The sequence below is a fragment of the Mustelus asterias genome, chromosome 24 (assembly GCF_964213995.1).
Source record: "Mustelus asterias chromosome 24, sMusAst1.hap1.1, whole genome shotgun sequence".
Taxonomy (NCBI): Eukaryota; Metazoa; Chordata; class Chondrichthyes; order Carcharhiniformes; family Triakidae; genus Mustelus; species Mustelus asterias.
Window position 1 is genome coordinate 2415498 of NC_135824.1, and position 14147 is coordinate 2429644.

Consider the following 14147-nt stretch of genomic DNA (forward strand, 5'->3'; position numbering starts at 1 on the left):
AACATTCTCCCTGCATCTACCCTGTCTAATCCTGTTAGAATTTTATAAGTCTCTATGAGATCCCTCCCTCATTCGTCTGAACTCCAGCAAAAGCAACCCTAACTTAGTCAACCTCTCCTTGTACATCAGTCCCACCATCCCCGGAATCAGCCTAGTAAACCTTCACCGCACTCCCTCAAGAGCATCCTTCATCAGAAAAGGAGACCAAAACTGCACACAATACTCTAGGTGTGGCCTCACCAAGGCCCTGTATAATTGCAACAACACGTCCCTGCTCCTGTACTCGAAACCTCTCACAATGAAGGCCAACATGTCATTTGCCTTCTTTACCGCCTGCTGCACCTGCATGCTTACCTTCAGTGACTGGTGCACAGGGACACCCAGGTCCCGCTGCACACTCCCCTCTCCCAATTTACACCCATTCAGATAGTAATCTGCCTTCTTGTTTTTGCTTCCAACGTGAATAACCTCATACTTATCCAAATTATACTGCATCTGCCACTGAATAGCCCACTCACCCAACCTGTCCAGGTCATTCGGAAGGATCTCTGCATCTTCGTCACAGTTCACCCTCCCACCCAACTTGGTATCATCTGCAAACTTCGAGATGTTGCTTTTTGTTCCCTCATCCAAATCATTAATAAATATTAGTATATATAGTTCTCCTCTATCGAGCCCTATTTGTAATAAGCACTTATTCTTGCTTTCCAAGCTTGACTCGGTGTTTGCCTTGTGGAGGGAGAAGGGACTCGAACGTTTTACTGATTTGTTTGTTCATGGGACGTTTCATAGAATCCCTACAGTGCGGAAGAACGTCATTCAGTCGGCCCATCGAGTCTGCACCGACCACAATCCCACCCAGGCCCTTTCCCCAAAACCCCACGTATTTACCCTCGCTAGTCCCCCTGACACTAAGGGGCAATTTAACTTGGCCAATCCACCTAAGCTGCACATCTTTCAACAAATTTGCAGCCAGATTTAACCTGCCCCAATCTAGTCTTTACTGTTATTTTCAAGCCCGTGGTTTTGATCGTTTTCATTGTTCACCCTTTCCTCGCCTACCTCTAAACACATTATTGGGAGGGATTTTGTCGCTGCCTCAAACTCAGAGAGATTTTATTTCCAGATTGTATTATATCATGCTGACCTCTGGGAAGCAGAGCTTGGGCTTGATCGCGTGGACAACTGGTGGGAAGAGGTACGCCTTAGGGTCAACTCCACACCTCCTGCGCTCGGTTAAGCTAAATTCAGCTTAAAGGTTTGCCCAGAATTCACTTCACCGAGGCCAGAATCAGCAAAACACAAATAATAAACATGACAGGTGTTCACATGCCCCCCCTTGCCCCCCCCCTTGCCCCCTGCACCTGACTGGATTTTGGTCACCCTTCCTTGACACTCTCTCCAAAGTTCTAGATACCGACTCACAGACCTTTCCATTGATATTTGGAGTCCTATTTGAACTGGCCAGTCTCACTAAGAATGAGGCAGATGTCATTGCATTCACTCCATTGATAGCCCACAGGAAGATTCTATTAATCTGGTCCCCCAAGCCACCAATTGCCTCATCCTGGTTAGAAGGCTTGATGTATTTTCTTTATTTGGAGAAAATTAAAAATACTACAAAAGGATCGACTGAGAAATGTTATCGTGGGTGGCTGCTTTAAACAGTTAATTACTGTCAACTTTTAATTTTTTTTCCCGCATAGTTCTTCTTTGTGACTTTTACTGGGGGTGGGGTGATTCACTATTGTACTTTTTTGTGACTCCTTATCTCTTTTTGAAAACAAATATAAAGAATTTTAAGAATAGTTCTAAATGACATTACGACTGCAAATGACTGAACTTTGACCCTATTTCTTTAATTACTCAGGGCAGAAACACATGCCTTTAATGTCTTTCACTCTTCGACTGGGGTTTCTGACTTTACCAGATGGATTTCCCTCTTTTCACCTTATGCAAAAGAAAAATGATGGTCCAACTTCTGTTAAAACTGTGTGCGGCAGTAAGATTGAACAGCAAATACTAGGCAGAATTTCTTTTCTAGTCTTTCATGATAGGTGGGTTTGCTGGCTAGGCTAGCATCTCTATTGCTCGAGAAGGTGATGGTCAGCTCCCTTCTTAAACTGCAACAGTTTATGTGGTGTAGGTATACCCACAGTGAGGTTGGGGAAAGGAGTTTCAGGATTTTGACCCAGCAATAGTGAAGGAATGGCCATTGTATTTCAAGTCAGGATGGTGAGTGCCTTGGAGGGGAATTTCCAGGTAGTGGTGCTCCCATGTGTCTGCTGCCGTTGTCCTTCTAGATGGTAGTGGGTTTGGAAGCTGCTAAGGACCCTGGGCGAGTTGCTGCAGTGCTAAGTGTTAATGGTGCACACTGCTGCCACTGTGTCAATGGTGGAGGGAAAGCATTTTAGAGGTGGTGGATGTGAATGCTGATCAAAACGGCTGCTTTGTCCTGGATGGTGTCAAGCTTTTTCAGTGTTGTTGGAACTGCACCCATCCAGGCAAGTGCAGAGTATTCCATCACACTCCTGACTTGTGCCTTGTAGATGATGATGTGGAGATGCTAGCGTTGGACTGGGGTAAACTCAGTAAGAAGTCTCACAACACAACACAAATTAAGACTTATCTAGATAGCCATATGAACGGAGTGGGAATGGAGGGATACAAAAGAATGGTCTAGTTTGGACCAGGGAGCGGCACGGGCTTGGAGGGCCAAAGGGCCTGTTCTTGTGCTGTATTGTTCTAACACCAGGTTAAAGTCCAACAGGTTTATTTGGTAGCACGAGCCACTAGCTTTCGGAGCGCTGCCCCTTCTACCTGATGAAGGAGCAGCGCTCCGAAAGCTAGTGGCTTGTGCTACCAAATAAACGTGTTGGACTTTAACCTGGTGTTGTAGATGATGGACAGGCTTTGGGGAGTCAGGATGCGAGTTACTTGCTGCAGGATTCCCTGCCTCTGACCTGCTCGTAGCCACAGTATTTATATGGCTAGTCCAGTTCAGTTTCTGTTCAACGGTAACCCCCAGGATGTTGACAGTGGGAGATACAGCAATGGTAATGCCACTGAACGTCAGAGGGAGAGGTTAGATTCTCTCTTGCTGGAGATGGTGCTGCTTGGCACCTGTGATGGAATACTTTTAATAAACAGCTAAACAAAATAACTGACAACCATTCACTGGTTCATTTCTCAGAGCAATGCCTTGACTAGAGTCGAGCTGCTGGCTTTAAATTTTAAACAAAACTTGGCAGTTAATTGTCACCACCTGCTGGTGCATTCTCCATGGCAACGTCTCCACCAATCAATCAGCAGTCTCTTCTCACATAGTCTAAATTGTTTCCTTTACACTTGGTATTTTTGCAAATACCCCATTGCATGCAAGACAAAAAGTATTTTTTTCAACAAAACATGGTACTGTTTAATTCATTGGAACTATTTAAATGAATACAATAACTGAAGAGTGATTAGGATCATCAAACGGGAGGGATGAACAAACTATAACATTTGAAAAACATATTCGAGACTTTTTACTTGCTTGTTTTTGAGGTGGGAAAAAAATTACACGGTTATTTCTTTGAAGTTTAACTTGTTGTAAGCCATTTCCAACAGTAGATCAATTAGCCTCCGACAACCTAAATGGCACATGCTGGTTTACCAAGCCGAATAGCTTGTTCTTAATTTCAGGCTGTCGCTTCATTAAGTTGTTTTATTTTCTGCATTCCAAGTCTACTCTTAAAAAGACTATATTTTTCTATCCAGTTGGAATAAAACTATTTTTCCACTGTTCTGAATCTCAAATTTCAAATTGCCAACTTACCACCAGCACCGAAAGCTTCACCATCTTGTACTTGTCCAGGTGACAAAGGAGGAGGAAGAGGTGGAAAGATTTCATCTTCTAAACGATCATAGTCAGGGATATCGAACAAGCCATTTTCCGAGGCGCCACTCATCACAGCAGCTTATCCTAGCAATGTTACAAGAATAAATTAGGATGGTAAAGTCAATGGATCATTGATATCATTATCTGAAAGTATATGCAGTAGCTAGTTTCATACCAGCATTTGTTTATATGAATCACAGAATACTACAGTGCAGAAGAGGCCCTTCGGCCCATCGAGTTTGCACCGATGTATGAAAGGCCCTGACCTGTCCACCTAATTGCTAGCACTTGGCCCGTAGCCTTGAATGTTATGGTGTGCCAAAGTACTCATCGGGTACTTTTTAAAGGATGTGAGGCATCCCGCCTCTACCACCCTCCCAGGCAGCGCATTCCAGACCCTCACCACCTTCTGGGTAAAAAGGTTTTTCCTCAAATCCCCCCTAAATCTCCCACCCCTCACTTTTAACTTTTGTCCCCTCGTTACTGACCCTCCAACTAAAGGGAACAGTTGCTTCCTATCCACCCTGCCCATGCCCCTCATAACCTTGAACACCTCAATCAAGTCACCTCTCAGTCTTTTCTGCTCCAACAAAAACAACCCAACCCTATCCAACCCCTCTTCATGATTTAAATGTTCCACTTAAATATGGTGTTATTGTGTTATATTGTCACCTAACATTTGGCAAAAAGGACTGAGTCAAGCAAGCGTTCTCATTATTCTGAAAGAGTTAGAAGGGGAAAAATGCACTTCTAACTTCAAAGTAACTATTTTAAAGACCCATACAGAGCCCTGCTCGGGATACCTTTGGAGTCTCCCCACACCAGACCCCCACAGAGGTCTCCTCATGTCAGCATGGTAATAAGTTAGAGGTTATGGTACAGGTTGATATCAACAAAATAGGTAGAATGAAGGATGAGGTTTTGCATCAAGAATTCAGGGAGTTGGGCAGCAAATTAAAAAGCAGGACCTCGAAGGTTGTAATCTCAGGATTACTCCCGTGCCGCGTGCTAGTGAGTAAAGAAATAGGAAAACAGGACAGATGAATGCGTGGCTCTAGAGTTGGTGCAGGAGGGAGGGTTTTAGATTCCGGGATCACTGGAGCTGTTTCTGGGGAAAGTGGGACATGTACAGGTGGGACCAACATCCTTGTGGGTTTGCTAGTGCTGTTGGGAGGAATTTAATGAGTTCAGCAGGGGAACATTAGTACAATGGGGACACAACATACTATAGTAAAAGGAATCAAGACAGAGGGAGTTTAGCCATGTAGAGTTCCAAAGGTATAAGGGGAGGTTGGTGGCCTCTAATTCTATAAGTATTGTAGGCAAGACTGAGGAGTTTGGGGTGTGGTTTGGCATGGAATTGTGAGGTTGTTGCCATCACAGAGAGGGGCAAAACTGGCAACACAACATTCCAGGGTATAGGATCTTCAGGAAAGACAGGGGAGCGTGTAAAAAAGGAGCTGGTGTCCCATTATTAATTAAGGAGTCAATTACTGCAGCGAGGAGGGATGATATCTTGGAAGGGTCTTGAAATGAGGCTTCGTGGTTAGAATTTAGGAATAAAAACTGGGAGTGTACTATAGACCCCCAGACAGTCAGTGGGCAATAGAGGAGCAGGTATGTAGACAATTCACTGAGGTGCGTATGAATAACAATAGAGTAATTATACTCGGGGATTTCAACTTCCTCAACATAAACTGGAATGGTCATAGTGTAAAGGCTTTAGAGGGACAGCGCAGCGGTCAGCACTGCCGCCTCGGCGCCAGGGACCCGGGTTCGATTCCCGGCCTCGGGGTCACTGTCTGTGCGGAGTCTGCACATTCTCCCCGTGTCTGCGTGGGTTTCCTCCGGGGGGCTCCGGTTTCCCCCCCCAGTCTGAAAGATGTGCTCATTAGGGTTCATTGACCCGAACAGGCGCCGGACTGTGGCGACTAGGGGAATTTCACAGTAACTTCATTGCAGTGTTAATGTCAGCCTGACTTGTGAAACTAATAAATAAACTTTAAGCTTCTTTAAACCTATCCAGGGGTGTTTCAATGTCCCACAAGGCGCCGCTCCGGGAGAAACCCGCTCCGTATTTTTACTCACTCGCGATTTTAAACAAATCCTCTCAGGGCGATAGCGGGGCGAGATCCCGCGGAACCAACCGGAACCCGCGGCGCTCTCCCGGAGCTCAACTCACCCGATTTTAACCCGCCACAAACCGCCCGCGCTCCGCTCAGCCAATCACAGCCTCGCACTCACGGGGGCGGCCCAGCCTTAACCAATCGGGTTACTCTTTACTGACCAGCCAATCAAAGGGCGAGATTGGGAACGTGTCGGAACCAATCAGAGACCGGCGCCCGCCCCCTCGCGCTGCCCCGAGTGCGCAGGAGCGGAAGCGGGAACCAGGGGGTGGGGTGGGGTGGGGTGGGTATGGGGGATGAATATTGGGTGAGGTTAATACATTGGGGAGAAATGAATATATGGAGTGGGGGGATGAAGATATGGGAGGGGATGAATGATTATATGGAGGGATTAATATATAGGGGAGTGAATATATGGGGGAATGAATATACAGGGATGAATAAAGTTAAAGTTTATTCATTAGTTCACAAGGCTTACATTAACATTGCAATGAAGTTACTATGAAATTCCCCTAGTCGACACACTCCTCCGCCTGTTCGGGTCAATACACCTAACTAGCACATCTTTCAGACTATGGGAGGAAACCGGAGCACCCGGAGGAAACCCACGCAGACACAAGGAGAATGTGCAAACTCCACACAGACAGTGACCCAAGTCAGGAATCAAACCCAGATCCCTGGCACTGTGAGGCAGCAGTGCTAACCATGGTGGTGGATGAATATATGGGGGGGAAATGAATATGTGGGGGGATGAAAAAGTGGAGTAATGGGATTAGGGGGAAGATGGGGGAAAGGGAGGAGGATGGGGAAGGGGTGGATGGAAGGGGATAGGGGCTGGAGGGAGGGGGAAAAGGGAGGGAGGGGTGATGGAGGAGGGGGAAAAGGGAGGGAGGGGTGATGGGACAGGGGTGGAGGGAGGGGGAGGACTGGAGTGGCACATATGGAAGTATGGGACGGGGAAATGGTTGGGGTGGGGAAAGGGAAGATGGGGACGGGGTTGAGAATGACATCAAGACTAATATTTCAGAACAGTGCTGAAGGAGTGTGGCAGTGATGGAGGTACTGCTATCTTTCACATGTTAGACAATGTTCAGGTGAATGTAAAAGTTCTTGTAGAACTATTTAATAAAGGTGTCCTGGTGAACTTTTACCACTTAAATGTGACCACTGAAAATTTTGGGGACATTGCTGTGTGGAAATTTGCTGACATAACAATAAATACAAACGATTCAAAAGGCTGCAAACAGAACAGTGCTTGAACATTGCTGAAAAAAGCAATGTCGAAGCTTTTCATCTTGTATGCATCAGGATAATTCACAAGCATGCCAAATTGTAAAGGAACTATGGTCCTGATGAGTGCAAGCCAAAAAGCTTTGACAACATTTGTCTTTTTCCAGCAATAATCAAGTTTTTATCTCAACTGTGGAGAGAGACGAGAGCCAATGTTTCAAGTCAGGATGACCCTTCATGCGAGAGAAACATTGGGCAGGATTTTACAGTCTTGCCCATCCCAAAACCGTAAAATCCTGCCCGAGGTCAATGGGCCTTCCCATTGTCCGTCCCTCACCCACTCCGATTCCCGTGGTGGGCGGGGCGGTAAGGTTATGGCCTCTCCACAGATGCTGTCAGACTGGTTGAGATCTTCCAGCATTTTCTGCTTTTATTTCAGATTTCAGCATCTGCAGCATTTTGCTTTTATTTTTATCTAAACTAATTGGAGTGGATTTCTTAACAATACCTTACAATAGAATAAGTTGTTGAACCATTTAAAAATAGGGAAAGGAACGTTGCAAGGAAGTGGAGTCTATTAAAAACCAATCTACTGAAACGAGACACTAAAAAAAGCGTTTCTCTGAAATCATTAATGAAATATAGATTCCAGATTAATTATTAAATAAAACACACTTAGAGAAAATGGGAGCAAGTTAGCGTAGGGCTTTTGGCATTAATTCTTTAAATGAAATGTACAAATTCAAAATTAATGTGAAGAGAAAGAAAAACCAGCAAAGTTCAAACACAGGAAGAAAACACTTACAAAATAGTGGAAATATAAAACTGCATTAAATTGAGAAAATGAAGATGGCAAAGGTTTATGTTTTACAGGGTTAAATGTGATGAGAGGTACATTTAAGAGGGAGAAGGGATCTAATAAAAACTGGTTCACGTTAAATCTCTCTATGTTTATTGAATAACAAAACATGTCGGGTGGGAATATCTTGGAAATAGGAAAGGAAACAGAGCGAAAGAGAATGTTAATAAAAAGGAATCTGACATAAATGTCCTTGTTATCCAGGTATTCCAGGGTTGAGTGTAGGGCCAGGGAGATGGCGTCTGCTGTGGACTTGTTGTGGCGATAGGCGAACAGTAATGGATCCAGGCAATCTGGAAAACTAGAGTTGATGTGTGCCATGACTAACCTTTCGAAGCACTTTATAATGATGAATGTCAGAACCACCAGGTGGTAGTCATTCAGGCACAGTGCCTGGCTTTTCTTTGCAGACAGGGATGACAATAGATGTGACTCCAGGTTGTGACCGTGTTTTGTGTTACAATGTGCGATGAAACACAGAAAGTTAATAGGTATTCTCATGAGCGTTTAACAAAATAAAGATGGATTATACAATTTATAGAAAGAAAGAAATAAGTGCCAGACAACAGTAGTAGTAATTTGTCAGATTTGGAGTTTGACATTATGAGCTGAAATTCAGCTTCACTCGTAACAAAGACCAGGTAATAACAAATCAGCCACCTGTTTTACCCACTGCTTATTAGAATAGAAAGTCGAGGCTGGTGTAAACAGGCAGCTATTTGCTATTAACTATTCTACACCATCTCCCAAGAGCGATTTCACCCCCTGCATGCTTTGTTGTAAGATGAAGCCAACTGTTAATCCACCTGAATGTATCTCAGAAGCAGTGACTGCTGAAAGATTCTTGTAGGTTGTACCATTAACTCACTGTGATGTTAAAGCAATTTATTTGAACATTGTCCCTGACAAACAACTTTGATGAGCTTCTCTGCATTGATGCGAGGAAATCAGAGAAGAAGGGGCAGACTCATTCATGCCATCTGACCCCGATCCATTTAATACTGAATAAAACTGCAGGTGGAAAAATCTTAATTGATATGGGTTATGAGATTTCTCACACCTGAGGGCAATCCATTCCCTTCTCAAAGAACAGTCAATGATTACATTAACCTATGATGAAAGAAAGAAATGCCTTGGAAATTTAGCCCTTTAGTCTGCAACCTCCCCTCAACCCCACAACAAAATTCTTAGCATCAATCACCCTTTCCTTGATATAATTGTTTAATCTCCTGACTTTAGAAATAAACCGAAAGAAGTTTCCAATTTGTGAACTTTTAGTTACTTTACTGAAAAGCAGAGGTGATGATTTTTTTCTGGAAACCCAGGCCTACGTGCTTTTCAATCTATATGGCAAGTGCGTTCTAAGGCTGGCGTCTGCCTGCCCAGTACCCGGAATCCTCCGGAACAGAATTGAGGAGAAACTACTTCCCCCAAATGGTTGTGAATCTGTGGAATTCGCTACCCCAAAAGTGTGGTGGATGCTGGGACAGTGAGTAAATTTAAGGCGGAGTTAGATAAATTTTTAATTAGTAATGGGTTGAAGGGTTATGGGGAGAAGGCAGGAAAATGGGATAAGGAGCATATCAGCCATGATCGAATGGCAGAACGGACTCGATGGGCTGAATGGCCTAATTCTGCTCCTATATCTTATGAACTCCAACACAGAGCGGAAACCCAACCCTGTATATATTTATAAACTTTATCCTTAATACTATTTCTTATTTTGAACCTGGGCTTTTCTGCTCAACACAGATAATTAAGATGGTCTCTTGTCAGTTGACCATTGCGTGCTTATGTGAAAGACTTCCTAATTGGACTCTGACTTTGGGACTCTGGAACTCCTGTGAACCAATGTTCATTTTTCTCTGTGTCCTTTATTGTAAAACCTCATTCCCTCTATCCCTCCCTTTACTGTGTGAATGGAGAATGGGAGGTTGTTTTCATGGTTTTGAATATGTACGATAAACTAACCTGCTGAGTTAATCCTAACTCGAGTTTGCTGTGGGATTATTAGTAAAGTTGAAACACACAAAAAGCAAGGAGTTGGGAAAATACGCCACTGCTTATTCTCAGAAAATCTGATTCAAGACACTTTTGTTGATGGACAGGTGGTAAGAGGAGAACAGTGCTGTTTGAACTGACCGCCCTTTCTGTCTGTAACCGCAGGAATTTCAGGTCTGAATTTCCCCCTCAGGAAACAGTGGCTCTATCTGTTATCACACAGCATCTGTTTCTATGCACAGATTGTAAATCAACACAAACATGCTGAGTCTTCAGACAAACCTGTCAATGTTTGCTGGTGTTCCAGCCTCTGACAGTCTTGACATCCTCAGCATATGAATCATCTCTTAATGGATCAGGTTACATCCGTCTGTGGGCACTATCTCACTTGGAGAGAATGTGGCTCAGATAAGGATCGACCCACATGTTCTAAGCACGGATTGGCAAGACAAGCCTTTCCAAAGGGATGACATTCTGGGATGTTCTCTGTGTTAATAGGAAGACCTATTTTCTTTGGCTTGTAAAGGGCTCTAAAAATAATAACATACAGTGCCTTCGACACAGTAAATGTCCCAACCTCTTCAATGGAGGAATTACCAAACAAAACCAGACAATAAGCCTCTTAAAGAGATAGTAGGACAGGTAACCAATTTTTCTTTCAGGTTTTTTATCCAATTCCCTTTTGAAAATTACTATTGAAACTGCTTCCACCATCCATCAGGCAGTGTGCTCCAGATCACAACAACTCGCTGCTGTAGACAAAGTTCTCCTCATGTTTTATTTTCCAATCACGTAAGATCTCTGCCCCTCTGGTTACTGATCCTCCTGGCACCAGAATAAGTTTCTCTTTATTTAGTCTGTCTGAACCTTTCACAATTTAGAACACCTCCATTAAATGTCCTTTGAATCTTCTCTGCTCCAAGGAGAAAGACCACAGTTCCTCTCGTCTCTCCATATAAGCAAAGTCCATCATCTCTAGGTACCATTCTAGTAAATCTCCCTATACCTTATCTAAGGCCATGAAATCCTTCCTAAAATATAGTGCCCAGAATTGAACACAATACTCCAGCAGAGGCCTGAACAGTGTTTTACAATACTTGCTCTTATCCTCTATGTTAAAAAGCTAAACATTCCTTGTACCTTTCTAAAAGCCTTCTCAATTTGCCGTCAAAGGTTTGATATGTAAACCCTGGGTCTCTGCTCCTTTGGACTTTAACCTGGTGTTGTGAGACTTCTTACTGTGCTTATCCCAGTCCAACGCCGCAGCTCCACATCTCTGCTCCTTTAACATTGCCTCTCCCCATTCTTCTATCCAAATGTATCACTTCACACTTCTCAGTGTTAAATTTCATCAATTCTGTTACTTCACCGGCCTATATCCTCCTGAAATCTGTCACTATTCTCCTCACTGGTTACAATATTTCCAAATTTTCTGTTTTGTTAACTGCAAACTTTGAAATTATGTCCTTTATACCAACACCAGATTATTAATATATATCAAAAAGATATAATATGGACCCCTGCTGAACACCACTGTATATTTCTACTATCGTAGCCATGGATGAATGTTGTTTGGTTGCTCTCTCGGCTGGGATGTAGCTAATAGACTGTTGATTATCTGAAGGGTAGTAATAGGGCCTGTAGTTACGTAAAAGGCTGAGCATTTCATTAAAATGTTTTTAAGTGGAGTCTATTCTAAGAATGTTAATAATGTAGACAAAGTAGATCTGTACAATTGATCTGAGTGGTGTCAGCACAAAAGTGTTATTAAATGTTAGTGTTTTTGGTTGCCATAGTTTCCTGATCCAGATTCCTGCTGGTATAGACATGTCTAATGTTGCTTGTTCCCTGTGTCAGTCATTGAATCATAGAATCCCTACAGTGCAAAAGGGGGCCGTTCGGTTCATCGAGTCTGCACCGACCACGATCCCACCCAAGCCCTATTCCTGCAACCCCACATATTTGTACTCTGAACACTAGGGGTAATTTAGCATGGCCAATCTACCTAACCCGCACATCTTTGGACTGTGGAAGGAAACCAGAGGAAACCCACGCAGACACGGGCAGAACGTGCAAACTCCACACAGACAGTGACTCAAGGCTGGAATCGTTCCCAGATCCCTGGGGTTGTGAGACAGCAGTGCTAACTGCTGTGCCACCCCAGTCACTGCAGTTTTGTGAAATCATAATGTATTCCCATTTGTGCTTGTTTCACAGCTTTGCATTTCATAGGAATTGGAATCAATACTGCAATTTTAAAAAAAAACTTTATCCTCGTCTACACTAAAGATGATGCACTTTGTGCTGACGTTCCACTTGCTCTCATTCAAACCTCTGCTGCCTGTGTCCTAACCTGCACTAGGTTCCATTTACCCATTCTCCTGGTGCACACTGACCTACCTTGGCTCTTGGTCTGGCAATGCCACAATTTTTTAAATTCTTATCTTTGTTTTAAAACCCCTCCATAGCTTTACCCTTCATATCTCTGTAATCTCCATCAACCTCACAACCATCTGAGACCTCTGTGCTCCTCCAATTCTGGCCTCACGCACCCCGACTTCACTGGTCCCTTTGGTGGCCTTGTCTTCAGCTGTCCAGGCCCTAAATTATGTTAAAGAAATGCAAGTTATTATTGAAGGTTCATGCTAGGGTAGACTTTCATGACCAACACCTCTTTGGTACTTTTCCCAGGTGGTCATCCTATTGTGTGAGCCCAGATGATAATCTCTGGGTTGCAATCTCAGTAATTAGATCAGGATTGTGCTCTCCCAGTGTGGGTGTTGCAGAGTGAGTGGGACTGGGGGTATCTGTGCCACTATGGGTGCCCCAATATTGCTGGAAACATTACCTTCTTCTAAAACCCGGCACTTTGTCACACCGAACACCTTGGCCTATGGTGTTGTTTTTTATTTATTCATGGGATATGAGCATCACTGGGTGGACCATCCCTGAAAGCATTTAAGAGTTATCCACATTGTTATGGATCTGCAGACACATGTAGGCCAGACCAGATAAGGATGGCAGATTTCCTTCCCTAACGGGCATTAGTGAACCAGATGGGTTTTTACAACAATTGAAAATGTTTTCATGGTCATCATTAGACTTTTAATTCCAGATTGTTTTTGTTGAATTCAAATTTCACCATCTGCTGTGGTGGGATTTGAACCCATGTCCCCAGAGCATTGCCCTGGATCTCTAGATTTCTAGTCCAGTGACAATATCGCTACACCACTGCCTTCCTCATTACACCGGGTCCCTGATGCCAGGGAAGCAGAATGGAATAGAATCCTAACAGTGCAGAACAGGCCATTTGGCCCATTGAGTCTGCAGGAACTCCCAGCATTGAGAGTCTTTAGCTCTGGACTCACCTCCAGCCCATCTGATTGGGCTGCTCTTGTTACCAGGTTCTGACCTCATTCCAAGTGCTTGACCAGTGCTTCTGCTGGAGTTGTGCTGGGAATCTGTCCAAAAGTTCCAATGTCGGAATCTACTCTTTAACGGGACATATAAATGAACCCTCAAATTATCATCTCTTTCCATTGTGCAAGTCTGGGGGAAGGATGGGAGAGGGAGTGGCTGAATTTCTATTGTAGAGAGCTGATGTGGACACAATAGATCTAATGACCTCCTTCTGTGCTGTGACTGTTCTATGATTCCGATATCCACACAGGAACATTTTCCAGAAGGATTGTGATCAGGAGTGGGAACCTTGCCAGATTTTTCCTCTCAGCGAGTTGGAGCACATGACATCCAATCTGATTGACAGCTCAGCACAGACTGGGACCCAGTCTGGGATCTTTCTGTGCCACATTACAAACTCACCTGCTGAAGAATCAGGAAGCCCAATGTTTTATTATTTTCCATCACAATTTCAACAATTATTTTGAAATGTTTTCTAAAATATGAATTTGTAAAATATGAAGCTTCTTTCGAATTTCTGAGCTCCTTGCATTATAATCTTGTTTGTGCATTTATTTCATTGTCACCACTGGAATGCCTCATTCGACTCATTAATATGATTTTTGCTGCTATTATTGCAATGACATCTTAT

The 14147-nt window shown here is 43.6% G+C and overlaps 1 protein-coding gene across 3 annotated transcripts in view; it reads right to left on the reverse strand.

Moving 5' to 3' along the window:
* Positions 1-14147, reverse strand: part of tipin (timeless interacting protein) — a 37052-nt gene that overhangs the window by 13803 nt on the left and 9102 nt on the right. The window contains exons 1-2 of one of the 3 annotated variants that reach the window (XM_078241155.1): positions 6063-6096; positions 3818-3964 (exon numbers count right to left, since the gene is read on the reverse strand). In XM_078241155.1, coding sequence (XP_078097281.1) covers positions 3818-3950 — 133 coding nt within the window. In that variant the 5' untranslated portion in view covers positions 3951-3964; positions 6063-6096. Of the gene's footprint in view, positions 1-3817; positions 3965-5968; positions 6097-12570; positions 12698-14147 lie in introns of those variants that run through there. The other 2 variants (XM_078241154.1, XM_078241156.1) reach the window with 2 other exon arrangements.